The sequence below is a fragment of the Ceratotherium simum genome, chromosome 22, assembly GCF_057802395.1.
Source record: "Ceratotherium simum simum isolate JZ-2026a chromosome 22, ASM5780239v1, whole genome shotgun sequence".
In the NCBI taxonomy this organism is placed as follows: Eukaryota; Metazoa; Chordata; class Mammalia; order Perissodactyla; family Rhinocerotidae; genus Ceratotherium; species Ceratotherium simum.
Genome location: NC_141921.1, coordinates 7,925,644 through 7,942,503, shown reverse-complemented (window position 1 = coordinate 7,942,503; position 16,860 = coordinate 7,925,644). Strand labels below are relative to the sequence as shown.

At 34.3% G+C, this 16,860-nt stretch overlaps 1 protein-coding gene across 6 annotated transcripts in view; it reads left to right on the top strand.

Annotated features, from left to right (window-relative positions):
* Positions 1–16,860, top strand: part of C22H1orf185 (chromosome 22 C1orf185 homolog) — a 75,681-nt gene that overhangs the window by 44,969 nt on the left and 13,852 nt on the right. The window contains exons 2-3 of one of the 6 annotated variants that reach the window (XM_087445967.1): positions 8,421–8,526; positions 12,937–13,072. The exons of 4 other annotated variants lie outside the window; for them this stretch is intronic. In XM_087445967.1, coding sequence (XP_087302093.1) covers positions 8,421–8,526; positions 12,937–13,072 — 242 coding nt within the window. Of the gene's footprint in view, positions 1–8,420; positions 8,527–12,936; positions 13,073–16,860 lie in introns of those variants that run through there. One more of the 6 variants, XR_015555752.1, reaches the window with a different exon arrangement.

The window sequence follows — 16,860 nt, the reverse complement described above, 5'->3', positions numbered from 1 at the left end:
GCTTGTTGCCTGGGAAGAAGAGGAAAATGTATTTGGACAAATAGCCAGCAATCTCTAACTATTCTCTAGAAGAGCTTCTATAAGATAAAAAATACTTGAATCATGGGTATACAGTAGAAATTGTAAAGTTATTAGGAACTGCTGTTTTCTTTGGGAGAAATGTTGTAACTGCTGATTCACTTTAAAGGATACATGTTCATTTAGGTTTTCTATTACTTCTTGAGTCACATTTTGTAAGTCACTTTTTAGGTATATATAATTTAGTATGTTTTAAAATATATTAGAATAAATTTGTTGAAAGTATTTTCTTATTTTAATTTCTACTTTAACTATAATTATGTTTTTTATTCATTTTTAATATTGCTTAATTATGCCTTTTTTTTTGTTTGGTTAATCTTACTAGAGATTTGTCAGTCTTATTAGTATTTGCCAAAAATCTTAATTTTTATTTCATTAATTTCTGTTCTTTATTTCCTTCCTCTACATTATTTGGGCTTATTTTGCTGATCTTTTTTCAACTTGTAATTTGGATGCTAAGCTCATAATTTTTCAGCTTTCTTTTCTAATACATGTATTTCGGGCCATACATTTCCCTTGAATTTAGCTCCAGCTTTGTTGCTGCAACTGTTTATACATAATGCTTTCATTATCGGTTAGTTCTATGTATTTTCAAATTTGCATTGATTTCTTCTTTAATACATGAGTTATTTACAGTGTGATTTTGAATTTCTCCAAGTATGGGAATTTTTCTTAGGGTATATATTAGGTTATTAATTTCAAAATCAATTGTATCATTATCAGAGAATGTGGTATATATAATAATGATTCTATAAAACTTGTTAAATCTTGCTTTATGGCTTGATATATGCATGTTAAATTTGAGATGTTTTCTCATTTATTATGTTATTAATTCCTTGCAACATTATCTCATTTATTCCTTACTTTAATTCTGTGAGATAGATATTTTTCAACTAAGAACATTAAAATCCAACCAACATGAGTAACTTCCAAGTTCACAGATCTAGTTAGTCTTTTATCCAATCAGAGCAGGTACCAACTATAAAAAATCAGTATGGTCAACTTTTTATAGGGTTGCATGTGAGCCCTGCTTATACTTCATTATAGATTTTTAAACCTTCAGAGCAAGGATTTATTCTTATTTAAGTAAGTGGCTTTTTATCCCTCACTTGGTGCTTCAAACAGTATCTCATACATATTTGGTGTTCAATAGATGTTTGTTGAATCGGAGTAAACCTGAGACTGAAATCTGGCAAAACCTTAAAAGAGTATAATAAACAGGTAATTTATGAATGAATACTCAAAAAATAAACCAGGACTTGTAGTTCTAGAAGCATTGCAAAAAATAATCTGAAATACTCCTGGCACAAATACCTAGTAATTCTGGTTAAAGATATAGATGTATATAGGTAACATATATATCTATATCTATCTATATACTTCATATATCTATATCTATACCTATCTGTCTATAGATATGTTAAAGGATATATAGATAGATCTAGCTAGATATGTTAAAGGATATATCTATATAGATATATCCTTTATATAGATATATAGGATAGCTCTATGTATAATATATAGATATGTATATAGATATACATCTATAGCTACAGCTATATAGATATATACATATAAAGGACATATCTATATCTATATATAAATATAGATAGATATGTTAAAGGATAGATGGACTGAGGAAGAGGGACCTACAAAGGCAATAAAGGTATAGACAGAGAAATGGGAGGAAAACCAAGTGAATTTAGTTTACAGATGCCAAGGCTAGAGAGAGAGAATGGTCAATAATGACCTTTCAATTTAGTGTTAATAAAGTTATTAATGAGCTCATAAATAGAAGTTATGAAGAAGCAGACATTCTCATTTTAAGAGTTTTGGCTTCAAGTGGTAAGGAAAGGATCAACTGTAAGCTGGAGGGTGCTATGGGTAGAGAGAGAGTTTTGTTTAAGATGGAAGAGTCATTACCTGGTTTAGGACGTGCTCTCTTTGGCTAGCTATCTCTTACTCATTCTGTAAGATTCAACTCATGTGTTATCTCTAGGAAACTGTTCTTGCACTGGTCAAACTGCCTCTGTTGTCTTAGCACTGTCAACAAGTCATTATCATAACACTTAGAATATTTTAATGAACATATAAGTTTAAATGTCTTGTCCCCTCCAGACTGTGAACTCCATGGTCACATGTTAACTATCTTTGAATTACTAATTCTTGGCAAGGGTTTGGCAATAGAAAGTCTCAGATAATGTTTAAATAAACTATGGACCCTTTTTTTTTTAACTTCCTCCTATCTTTCTGTAGATCTTCCTATGTCTGTATTTTGTATTTATTTCTTTCATTATAAAACCTATGATAATTTTTAATTGCATTTATTCCTTTTTGCATGTATGACCTACCTACTCACCAACATACTTGTATTATTCCTTTTTCTAATACTAGTGTCTAGCACAGTGCCTATCATTCATTCATTGAATAGTCAATCATTTCTTGAGTAACCAATCATTATCCTAAACTCTGAGAATATCACAGTGAAAAAGACTTATCTTCCAGTATAGGAAGACAGAGAATAGACAATAAACCAATAAGTAAAGAAGGTTATTTGTGATAGTAATTATTAAGGACAAAGAAACAGGGTGAAATGATAGAGTGACTGTTGAAAGCAAGGAGTCATTACTTAGGATACTTAAGGGCAGAATCAAGAAAGTAAAAATACTACCTTTGTATATAATGTTTCTTTATAATTATATTGACTAAACCTTCAAAGTGAGAGGGGATCTTAATGATCACAGAGTCAAGCCTTTTCATTTTACAGTTTGATTTAGAGAGGAAGTGTGTCTTGTTGAAGGTATTAGCAAATATGTAATTTGTTTTTCTCTTGGTAAAGTGGTTTGGAAACTTTCAGATTCTTCATACCTTATTGGAATTCCCCTGAGATGTAAATGGCCCCATTTAAACCAGGGACTGAAATGGTGTACTAATCACACCTGTTTTCTTCCCTAACAAGAGAATTTAAAAAGAGATAGTGAGGAGGACAGAGATCTTCAGGAGGAGAAAGCTAAGTGGGCTATAAGCACAGTAATAACAAGAGAGAAGGTGCTACAAGGAGACTTAGAGCATCTAAGTAAGGGAGTCAGGAATTACATATGAATCTTCAAAATTATTTTTCCTGATTTTTCTAAAATACTTACCGTAGAAAATTTGAATATACAGAAAGGTTTGGAGTGGAAATTATAACTATAAACCCTTACCCCAGGAATAACTAAATGTTGATTATTTTCCTTATACAAATATGTTTCTCCCTTTTTCTTTTTTTTACAAAATTGAGATCATATTGTTTTTATTTTTTTTAAATATTTTTTTAAAATATTTAAGAGAAAACCAGAGAAGTGAAAAGAAAAAAGAAAAGGACAAAGAATAACAAACACTCATGGAATCTCCTACTAAATAAATATTTTTGGGTCATATAAGCTTCAGATCTATAATTTTTTAAAGAAGTAAAACATTATAGATAAAGTCTAAGTTCATGTTCCGTCCATAGTCCCATTCTCTTTATTTCCTCCCCAGACACAACTAGTATCATGAATTTGGTGTATTTTAATACTTCTATTACATTAACATTTTAAAAATGGTATTATTTTGTGCTTTCTTTTAATGTGCATAAATGGAATCAGTACGTAATTGGAATAATTGAATATAAATTTATGGAAATTGCTTTTTCACTGAACATTGTTTTTCAGTTCTATTCATGCTGATACATATAGATCTACTTTATTAATGTCATAAGTGTTAAGCTTGATGAATTTTCACTGAACACACCTATGTAACCAGCACCCAGTTCAAGAAACAGAACGTTATCAGCATCCCTGGACTCCCCCTTATGTCTGTGTTTGAACTTTATGTCTGCTTTCTTTTGCCCGACATTATTTATGAAATTTATCTATTTTGTTGTGCATAGTTGTCGTCTGTTCTTTCCCATTGTTATAGAATAGTTTTTCTTAAGTCAATTCAAATTTTTTAATTTATCCATTCAAGTATTGATGGACATTTGGGCAGTTTCCAATTTGTGCCTCTCTCAAATAGTGACGCTATAAACATTCTAGAACATATGTTTGTGAACATATGTATGCACTTCAGTTTAGTATATGTCTAAGAATTGCTGGGTCGTAGGGCATGCATATGTTCAGGTTTAATAATAGTACCAAACAGTTTTCCACAGTATTGTACAAAATTATATTCCCACCAGCAGTGAATGAGAATTCAGGTTACTCTGCCTTCTTGGCAACACTTGATATTTTCTGTCTTTTTCATTTTAAGCATCTAGAGTTGTTGTTATCTCATTGTGGTTTAATTTGCATTTCCCTGATTATTAATGAAGTTTTCATATGTTTATTGGCCATTTAGATATTCTCTTTTATGATAATCTTAAATATTTAGCATTCATACTTAAATGTTTTTTCTAATAAAATCTAAAGATATTCAGTGTCTCTATTCTTCACCCAATCTAGACAAGGAAGGACGTTAGCAGTTTTTAAATTACCACTGTTCCCTCATTTACCAGTTGTATACCTTTAAGCAAGTTACTTAGCCTCGTTTTGCCTCATCTGTAAAGCGGGGAAATAATAGTTCTTAATTCATAGAGTTGTTGTGAGAATTAAATGAGTTAACATACATAAAGCACTTTGAACAGGGTCTGGCATATAGTATTTGCTATACAAATGTTAGATATTATTATTGTTGTTATTGGTGAAAGGGTAGACAACATACATCCAGGGGACAGAATAGAGAGTCCAGAAATAGACTGACATAAAAATAGCTAAGTGATTTTTGACAAGGGTGCAAAGACAACTCAATGAAAAAAGGATAGTCTTATCAACAATGGTATTGGAACCACTGGATATACATATATGCAAAAAAAAAAAAAAAAGAACTTGACCCATACCTCACACCTCATGCAAAAATCAATTCAAAATGAATCATAAATTAAAACATAAAACCTGGGTTAGGCAAAGAGTGCTTGGATAGGACCCATAGCACAATCCATAAAAGAAAAAAATTGATAAATTGGACATCACTAAAATGAAAATGTTTTGCTCTGTGAAAGACACTGTTAAGAGAATTGAAATGACAAGGCATAGACCGGGAGAAAATATTTCCAAATCACATATCTGACCAAGGACTTGTAGCTAGAAAGTATAAAGAATTCTGAAAATTCAGCAAAGATCTGAACAAATACTTCACGGAAGAAGTTATATGGATAGCAAATAAGCACGTGGAAAGGTGCTCAACATCATTATTCACTAAGGAAATGCAAAATAAAACCACAATGAGATACCACTGCACGTAAAATGGCTGAAATAATACTGACAATACCAAGCGGTGGTGGTGATACAGAGCAGCTGGAACTATGATATATAGCTGGTGGGAACGCAAGATGGTACAGCCACTTTGGAAAGCAGTTTGGCAGTTTCTTATAAATTTAAATATATACTTGCTACATGACCTTACTGAAATAAAAACTTATGTTCAAACACCTGTGTTGAAGTATATAGTAGCCTTATTTCTAACAACCCCAGATTGGAAACTGGGGTACATCTATAAAATGGAATGTTACTCAGCAATAAAAAGAAACAAACTATTGATACACACAACACAGATGAATCTCAAATGCATTATGCTAAGTGAAAAAAACCAGACTCAAAACGCCATATGCTATATGTTCCATTTATATGAAATTCTGGAAAAGGCAAAAGTATAAGGAAGGAGAATAGAGATGGAAAATAATCAGTGGTTGCCAGCAGTTAGTGCTTAACTGCTAAGAGGGAGTAAGAGGAAATTTTGGGGGGTGATGGAAATGTTCTGTAACTTGATTGTGATGGTGATAAAGCACTCTTTGTAGTTGTCAAAACTTATACAACTGCACACACACACACAAGTGAATTTTACTATACGTAAATTTAAATTTTTTTCATAGTAAAAACCTTCTTAGGTTGTATCTCTAAATATTGTTTCTCTGCTACTTCTCTATTCTCTCTTTTGGAACACTGATTAGTTTTACATTACAGCTCTTAATTTTTTCCAAGCCTCATAATTTCTTTATCATATTTTTTATTTCTTTATGTAATTGGGTGAATTTCTCAGTATTATCTTTCATTTCATTAATTCTTTATATTCAAAGAAGAGTTTACTCCATCTTAGGGGCCAGCCCGGGGGTGTAGTGGTTAAGTTTGCACGCTCCGCTTCAGTGGCCCTGGGTTCTTGGGTTCCAATCCCAGCCACGGGCCTACGCAACACTCATCAAGCCATGCTGTGGCAGGCGTCCCACATACAAAGTAGAGGAAGATGGGCACAGATGTTAGCCCAGGTCCAATCTTCCTCAGCAAAAAGAGAAGGATTGGCAACAGACATTAGCTCAGGGCCAATATTCCTCACAAAAAAAAAGAAGAAGAAAGAAGAAGGAGGAGGAGGAGGAGGAAGAAAGAAGGAGAAGAAGAAAGAAGGAGAAGGAGGAGGAGAAGGAGAAGGAGGAGGAGAAGAAGAAGAAGAAGAATTTACTCCACCTTAAAATTTTTGAGTTTTTCATTTCCGAAATTCCTCCTTGGTCCTTTTTTGAACTGGTCTTTTATTGGCAGCTCAGGACTCCTTTCTCTCAGAGATTTTGGTAACATAGAGTCATTCACTGTGACAGAGGATGGTTTGGTCTAGGTCTTGTCTCAATGATTTTCTCTGCTGCTTCTAGCTAATTCCTGCTTCCAGATCTCAGTGCCTAGCGTGCACTAGTGGTTTTAGCCTCTACTTATTTCTCCGTATTGCTTTTCTTTTGTCCATAGAGATCTTTATCTTATATTTTAGTACAACTATATCTTTTTAACTTTTTTTAAGTCATGGGTTTTATCTATATTGCTTTTATTGTTTAATACTATCTGATATTTCCTTATACCACTTATGGTATATACCATACTATACCACTTATACCACTTGACAGTGATTCTCAACTGGGGCAATTTTGCCCCCTAGAATACATTTGGTAATGCCTGGAGACATCTTTGGTACAATACACAAGACAGTCCCTCACAACAAATTATCTGATCCAAAATATCAATAGTATTGAGTGTTGAGAAACCCTGTACTAAGTAATTAAAGAATACTGTATTTTTCATATATAACATCATCATAACTTATTTAATTGACTTCCTAATGTGGGGCATTTAGAGGTGTGTTTTTTTGTATTATAAGTATCACTTTGATAAATAGCCTTATATAACTTTTTTGGTACCATTAATTAATCCCAAATGTAGACATTTCTGAACCCAAAGAAAACTAAGATTTAAGAGGCACCATCTTGAAAGCTGGAAATTACCTAGGAAGCAGCATAAGTATGGAGACAACTAAGTGTTTATCATGTCATATCCTCAGCAGAACTTATATTGTGTTCACACATTTAGATCTTCTATTGGTTTTATACTTTTAAACTCTTTTTTTCTAAATAATATACTCCAAAGTTGTCTTAAGGCCCTTCAGGTTCTATACAGCCTTCTGCGAAAGCTTTCTACAGTTTGCTTTATGCTTGGGTAGCAGAGTTCAGAATCTTAATGAATACTTGACCAACCTGACTCTAATTACCTCGTGCTTTCTTTATTTTTAATTTTCTTTAGTACGTACCGGTATTAATACAATTGGTAGCAGTGATAAGAAAATAGAAAAGAATAGAGGACTAGTTTTAATTTGCTACCTAACCCTAGTTCAGTTACTTCTCTTATCTGGGCCTCAATTTTATCATCTGTAAAAAGGAGTTACACCACATAATTCCTGTAGGCTTTTCCAATTATAAACCTATGATATGCTATTATTTTATATTGCTTTTATTTCGCTTTTGGCTATGATTTTTTACTGTTACTGCAATAAGGTAGAGATAAAATGTTTAAACATTTATAAGATCTTAAAAATCTCCTCCTATTTGTTCCTTATTACACTCATCTACCTCTTTGCAGTGATTGATAATACAAATCTCAAAATGAAAAGTGTTTTATGTGGGAACAATACTGGAAAAATGACATAAAAATTCACAGCTAGATTGCGAAGGGAGAAAACTAGATAAGAAAAAAGGAAGTGACACGTGTACAAAACAAATAAATCCTAGGTCTCAAATCCTGGCAGGGTCAGAGAAATGCACCCTGGGCCCTAATCAGCCAGAAGCTCTGTGTAATTCTCAAATTCAGGGTCTTGAAATTTATTAGAATTGCACAGGACCAGAATTCAGGCCTCCCAACCTCCTAGTTAATGTCTTAACACTACACAATGTAATATCATTTGAAATATTATATCATTTAATCTTACCTAGAGAATGAAGATACATGCATGAAATAATCTTTTACAATTTATTTGTATAGGTGTTTTTAGCCACTTAACCTATTTTCTGGCTGCTGGTGCTGTTACTTTGGGAATTGGTTTCTTTGCTTTGGCATCAGCTTTGTGGTTCCTGATTTGCAAACGAAGGTAAGGTTTATTAGAACATTTTACTTTTTTTTACTTCTAAAAATTCAATGAAAGACTTTTTCGAATGATATTAAACTTAAATAACTATAATAGTGTTGACTCTATAATTTGAAGTATGGTAGTAGACCCTTTGATTGGGGAGGGAAAGCTTTACATGTTGAAAATAGCCTGAAAAGAGAAGACCTAGTAGTATATAGTCTGGGTAGCATAATAGCAATTTTCATGCATTAAAATTTTAAGGAGTAATGAGATCGATTTTATTCTCTACAAGACATGGATTCGAATTATAATATAAGGCTAGAAATTTTCTAAATTTTTGACTACTAATTTAGAGTTTAAAAACATTGCTGAGAGGGAAAGACTCCTTCTTTAGGAGATATTTATTTGCTGACAGAATGCTCTGGTATGGTGTAAATGTAGTCTTTTGCCAGAGACAGAAAAAAAAAAAGATACTTGATGCCTCAGTTCCTTTCAACCCTAAAATTTGGTATTTTTAATTATTTAATCAGTTCAGTATTTGCTTTCTCTGATGTTAAAAAAAAAGTGTAAACTGTAACAAGATCCCATACACCGCTCCAGTGTTCCCTGTCTTAGCAAATGAATACATACTATCTACCCACTTGTACAAATCAGAAACTAGAAATTACTCACTTATTCATTCAACAAATATTTATTGAGTGCCTGCCATTGTTCTAGGTACTGAGGATACAGCTATGAACAGGTCAGACAAATTTCCTGTTTCATAGACTTGCATTGCCACTGGGAGGAGACAAACAATGAACAAATAAAGTAGTCAGGGAATGTCTCTTCAAGAGGGCAGTATTTAATCTGAGACCTGAGTTAAAACAAGAAACCAGACACGTGAAGATCTTGTGGAAGAGCTTTCTAAGCTGAAGGGATAACGAGTACAAAAACCCCAAATGGGAATGATCTTGGTAGTCAGTAAACAGAAGGAAGGCCAGTGTGAATACACTGTGGTGAGAGAGGGAAATAACGATGAGATTGAAGAGGTAGATAGGGGCCAGATCACATAGGAATTTGTAGGCTAGAGTATGGAGTTTGGATTTTATTATTTGTGTCATCAGAAGGTGTTAAGCAGGGGAATGACTTTATCATCATCATAATAGCTAACACTGAGTGCTTACTATGTACTAGGCATTGTTCTAAGTGCTTTACATGTTATCTCATTTAGACTTCCTAATAGCCCATGAAGTAGCAGTAATATTGTCCCCATTTTGAAGATTCTATAATGTCACCTGTAGGTGATTTACATTTTTATAACACTTTTTAAAATTTGAGATATAATTTACATACAATAAAGTACATAGATTTTAAATGTATGATGATGAACTTCAACAAATATATTCCCACGTAATCACAACCCCAGTCAAGATATAGAACTTTTCCATCACCCTGTAAAGTTCCCTCATGCTCCTTTCCAGGCATCACTCCCTACCTCCCACCCAGAGGCAATCATTATTCTAATTTTTAACACCATAAATTAATTTTGGACTTCATATAAATGGAATCATATGGACTTTTTATGTATGCTTTTTTCACTTAATATTTTTGAGATTCATTTCTGTTGTTGCATTTATCTGTAGTTCTTTGTTTTTATTGATGAGTAGTATTCCATTGTATGAATATACCTCAGTTTATCCCTTCTTCTATTAATGGACATTTGGGTCATTTCCAGTTTTTAGCTCCGAAGAATAAGGCTGCTATGAACATTCTTGTGTAAATCTTTTTGTACATGTGCTTTCATTTCTCTTGGGTAAATATCTAAGAGTGGAATAGCTGGATCATGCGATTAATTTTGTAAGAAACTGCTGACCAGTTTTCCAAAGTGGGTGCACACTCCCATCATCAATGTATGCGAGTTATGATTCATATTTTTAAAAGACTTTTCTTGCTTCTCTGTGGAGTCTGAATTTTAACGGAGCAAGAGTGAAAGCAGAGAGACAATTTAGGAGGCTATTGCATAGTCCAGGTCAGAGATGATAGCGTCTTGGACTAATTTGGAAGTAGAGGAGACGAAAAGAAGGGGCTGGATTTGATAGGCTTTGCAGGTAAATTTAGCAGGGATTCTTGATGGATTGGATGAGGTAAGGAAAGATAAATGAAATGGCAGAATTAATGCTAACACCTACATTAATGCTAACACCTCACGTTAAAACATGGGCAACTGAGTAGTTGATCATGCCATTTACTGAGAGGAGGAGATGATTAGGGTGGGGAGCAAGCTGAGAGAGTGATGATAAATGAGGAGTTGTATTTTGGATGTAAGTTTGAAAGTCTATTAGACGTCCGAGTGGAAATGTCAAATAGACACTTGGACATACATGGATGGACTTCAGGAGAGAAGTCAGGGCTGAAGATTTAGGTTATCAATGTATAGAGAGTATCTAAAGTCATTGAACTGGATGAGACTAAGCAGGGAGTGGTTGTTGAAAGAGAAGAGAAGAAGCTAGGACTGTGCCCTTCAGCACAGAGATCTAGCAGGAGTAGAAGAATCAACAACATCTGAGAAGGAAAAGCATAAGGGTGTAGTATCAAGGAAGTCAAGATTAGAAAATGTTTCAAGAAGCAGGTTATGACCAGTCATGTCGAAGATGCTTAAGAAGTCTAGAAAGATAAGAGTAGAGAAGTAATTTTTAGATTTGGCAACATGGAAGTTGTTAGTGACCTTGAACAGTTTTAGTGGAGTGATGGGTTCAGAAGCTTACCTTTGAGTAAAACATAAGACATGAGAAAATTGAGACAAGTATAGATATCTCTTTCAAGAAGCCTGCTTTTGTGAAGGCGAGTTGATAAATGGGGCAGTAGCAGGGGAAAATGTGAGGTCAAGGAAGGGTTTGGGTTTTTTTTCTCTCTGTCTCCATAGAGATGCTTGATAGCTCCCTCTCTCTTTCCTACCCCCACTAAATATGAACCATCACCAAGTTCTATTTATTTTACCTCATCAATTGCTCAAATCTATCCATTTCTCTCCATTACCACTGCCACCACCTTATCCTCCACATAGACTCCTGCAGTAGAAGTTATAACTGACCCTCTACATTCACTACGGTCCTCATTTAACCTCTTCTCCACACCTCAGCCAGACATTTCCAAATGCAGATCTGATCGAGTCACCCCACCCCTCCACCCCATCCCCACTGTATTATAAAGGACTTCCCATTGCTTTTCGGATAAAGACAAAATTACATGACTTCTAAGGCCCTGTGTGGTCTGCCCACGCATGCTCCCCAATTTCATCTCCCACTTTCTCTCTTGCTTTCTGTGCTTCTGCTACACTGTCCTAATCTGGCCATAGGTCTTGATACTTGATATTCTCTTTGACTAGGACATTCTAACTCCTTCATCTCCCATCCTCCACTGCACTCTACCTAATAACTACTACTGTTTCTTCGGATGTCCAATTCAATCATTCTTCCTCAGAAAAGCCTTCCCTGACATCCTTAGCCAGGTTAATTCCCTTTGTTATATAGTCACGCAGTACCAGGTAGCTTTCCGTGATAACGTTTTCCTCAGTCGTAATTTTTCGTCGTCTTGTGATTATTTTATTAACGTCTGTCTTCCTTACTAGTGTTTAAGCTCCATGAGAGCAATGACGGTTCCATAGGGGTAGTGGCTGTGCTTTTTGTCCCCCTGCCACTATATGTACAACATACTTGTTAAGTGAATTGAATTCCATGAACGAATGAGTCCTAATAGTTAATACCTCGTTAAGTAACATAACACGATCTCTAGAATTAATCTGGAAATTTTCTAGTACCTCTGAAAGAAGAAATGGCAATCAGCGTTACCTTTTAAATTGTTAAGTTTAGAATGACTGTTAGACGCTACAATCCCTTATACTTACCTGTCTTTGATCAGCTGGGGTTTTACTTGCTGCTTCATTATTTTTAACCCTCTCTCAAAATTGTTTGCGGTTGCATGGATAAAGATCACAGGTACTCTTCCCTTGTAAGTCATTAGTTTGGTTCAACTTCCTTCCATTTACTTTTGCCAGAGATATTATTAAATATAAAATTGACCAGTGAGTTTCATTTCATTTAATTTCCTTTGCTATTAAAGGCAGATTTATGAAAAGACTAACATTAAAGTTGATTGATTATCTCACAGCCAGAAAGAAGGATATCAAAAACTTCTTGTTAATCTTTAAACTAGAAATATTAACCATGCATAAGAAGTAGCTTAATTTACATTTTGTGAATAAAATAGGTGTAATGAAATCAATAACAGATAAGAATGGAATATATGATTTATGCTTTTAAAAATAAATATGTAGCAATATATTTATGCTGATTTTTAAATCTTTATGTATAACTATTGGGAACAGAATAATTTTAATTAGTTTATAATATAATTCATGTTTAGTAATAGTCTCTGTAAAATATGTTTCAGAGAAATATTTCAAAATTCCAAATTTAAAGCAACTGATGAGAGATGCAGGCAAAGACCATCAAAGGCGAAGAGTAAATCTCATGCTCAGTGTGTTTTTATTTCTCGAAATTTTCATACTGGAAGATTCCAATTACAGGTAGAGTGTAATAATTTATAGCAATCTTTTCAAATAACTCCTTTTGACACCACATCATTAGCACTGTTGTCTTTAAATTTGAAAGACGGAATATCCACTATTATTTTTAAATTCGAGAGAAAATAACATGGAGCTAAATTTAAATTACCCAAAGAGTTTATACTATAGGAAACTGAAAAACTAAATGGAAATGTCTCCTTCTACAGTTGCTTCTCTGTATCTCTAGCCTGAAAACCTACATTCCCCATATTGAAATTGTTATATGAAGATAAATGCCATAAGAAAAACAAAGCAAAATTGCCAGGCATCTCAGAGGAAAGAGATTTGGAGCTATGAGGATACTCAGATAACCAAATAACCTAACCAAACCAACTAATTGAAATTAAATACAATTTAACAAAGATTTATTAAGGCTTCATTATATTCGAAGCTCTGGGTCCCCCCTATTGAGGATAGTAAGATACAAACCCTACCTTTGAGGTACTAGTATAGCACAAGTGGGAAAGGCAGACACATAATTAACTTTCTGTAGTGTGCTGTCAGAGCAATGTTATATGGACAAATAAAATGAGGGAGACACCAATGGAAATTTAAAACTATGATATAGCTAAACAAAACACATACTCTAATGGTCTTACGGCATTACTAGATAAATAGCAACAAATTGATGGGATGTCAAAGTTTCATTATACCTCTTGAATATTGAACTTAAGTTGAACTCAGTGTTCATTTGTTTAACAAACATTTTTTGAGTGCCTTAAATATGGCAACACTAGTTTTGGCACTGAGGCTACACAAACAAATAAGTTATGAGTCCAGACCTAGATGAGCCCAAAGTTAGGAGAGAAGAAAAACATAAACTAAAAATTACAACATAATGTGATAAGAGCCGCAAAATTAAAGAAATGCAGACAAAGGAGCGTGAATTGAGGAAGGCTTCACAGAGAAGACATTTTTAGCTGGGTTTTAAGAAGTGAAAAGAAGTTTGCCAGGAGGAAAGGACATTCTGTGTTCAAAGGCTGATCTTCCTCACAAAAAAAAAAAAAAGAAGAAAGAATTATAATGTTTAAAGCCTAGGGCTCACAGAGGGGAGTGGTGGGAAAAGATCCTGGAGATGAGATCATGAGAAGCCTCATTTGCAGCCTAAGGATTTTGGATTTTACCCCATAGGCTATACAGATCCACTGGAGGCATTACGGGTTTATGGTCAAGGGCATAGACTGACGAGCCAGATGGTACATGTTAGAATCCTGGCTCTACCGCTACTAGCTGTGTAATTTTAGGCAAATTCCTTAACTTCTGTGTGTCTGTTTACTCATCTGCAAAATGAGGATGATTTCATCTCCATCGAATTGTTATGGAGAGTAAATGAATTAGTATGTAAAAAGCACTCAGAATAGTGCCTGGCCACATAGTAAGCACCATACGAGTATGCTGTTATGATCACTGGAGGGTTTTAAGCAGGCGGGTTTAATGATCAAGTTAATTCTAAAGATTATTAGCTCTGACTTTCAAGGAAGTTTGAAATAGAGATTGCATTGCAGAGAAAAAAATTGTTTCTGCGTTTGCATTTAATATTAATTGAATTTACTGTGTTCCCATCACATGCTAGGCATTTTGCTAGGAACTATTGATATAATGATGTCTTCATATCTAATGGTGGATACAGACAAATAGACAATTACAAAAATGTCATGAGTGCTATGGTGGAAGAAGTACATATATAGAAGTACTAAATTTTAGGTAAGGTTGTTTAGTCAGGTTATTCACTTGACAAATACGTAACAAGTGCTTATGTGCCAGGCACTGTTCTAGGCAAGTGGAAATTTGGTAATGATCAAGCAAGACAAGAGTCCCTGCTCTCATGAGATTTATAGTCTAGCGGGAGAGATAAATAATGTACAAGTAAACACAAAATATCATTCAGGACTCTTGATAGTCAGAGATAGGAACCTAATTCAAAAGAAAAGATAGTATAAAACGTAGTAGGAAAACATAGTATAAAAAGAATAAGGTAGTGCTGCCTTCAGCCACGATCAGATTCAGTACAAAAGAATTCTTTTTCATACTGTCCCTCTTTTTCTCGTCTCCGTTTCTGCCTGTGTATTGGCCTCTTTCTCTCCTACTACAGACAGGCAGGCAAGAGGATGAAAATTATAACGAAATTATGGTTTAATATAACATAGAACTAGATCTTGGTTTCTATAAAAGCTTTTATTGTGAAATACAGCATACGTACCTGATAACACACACACATAGTTTAAAGAATAATAAATGGAATCTTTTATACCCACCACCCAGAATAAGAAATAGAATATTACTAGTACCTTTGAGGCGTCCTGAGTCTTCATCTGTCTCTTACACTCTGTGCCCCCATCCTTCACTGAAGGACCCACTATCCTGTAATTGCACATTTCCTTCCTTTTATTTATGGTTTTACCACAAATGCTATAGATCCTTGAACAATGTATTATTAAATTAAATATGTTTTTGGACTCCATGTCTAATATCTTCTTCCCTTTTTGTACAATATTACATTTCCGAGACTCGTCTAGATTGGTGCATTATTTTTATTCTTATATGGTATTCTATTGTATGAATATATTAAATTTTATGTTATGCACATTTAGGTTGTTTTCAGTAGTTTTTTAAAGAAAATTTCTATAGGGAATATACCTAACAGTGGAATTGCTAACTCATGGGTTATGTGCATTTAATATTATTACATAATTTTGAATTGTTTTCCAAAGTAGCCGTATCAATATGCATTCCCCCAAGGCATGCATAAGTGCTAAGATTGCTCCATATCTTCAACAAATAGTGATATTTTTAGGCTCCTAAATTTTCGATGGATGTGTAATAGTATCTCACTGTAGTTTTTTCTTAATAAACAATTTTTTCAAGCAATTTTATATTCACAGCAAAACTGAGCAGAAAATACAAGTTCCCATATACGCCTTGCCCCCACACATGTGCAGCCTCTCCCACTATCAACATCCTACACCAGAGTGGTATATTTAACAATTGATGAACCTACATTGACACATCATCACCCAAAGTTCGTAGTTTACACTAGGATTCACTCTTGGTGTTACACATTCTTTGGGTTTTCACAAATATATATATACACACACACACATATATGTATGAGGGGAGAGAGAGAGAGATTGGAGAGATGTATCCACCATTATAGTCTCATACAGAATAGTTTCACTACTCTAAAAATCTTCTTGTTCTCTGCCTGTTCATCCCTCCCTCCCCCCAACCCCTGGCAACCACTGATTGTTTTACTGTTTCCGTAGTTTTGCCTTTTCCAGAATGTCATATAGTTGGAATCATACAGTATGTAGCATTTCACTACATACTGGCTTCTTTCACTTAGTAATACGCATTTGAAGTTCTCCCTGTCTTTTCAAGGCTTGATAGCTCATTTCTTTTTAGCGCTGAATGATATTCCATTGTATAGATATACCTCAATTTATTTATCCATCCACTTACTGAAGGGCATCTTGTTTGCTTCCAAGTTTTAGCAATTGTGAATAAAGCTACTATAAACATCCTTGTGCAGGTTTTTGTGTGGATATATGTTTTCAACTCATTTGGGTAAACATTGAAGAGAGTGATTGCTGGATTGAATGGTAAGAGGTGTTTAGGTTTGTAAGAAACTGCCAAACTGTCTGCCATAAGTGGCTGTGCCATTTTGCATTGCCACCAGCAGTGAAGGAGTGTTCCTGTTGCTCCACATCTTCACCAGCATTTGGTGTTGTCAGCGTTTTGGATTTTCACCA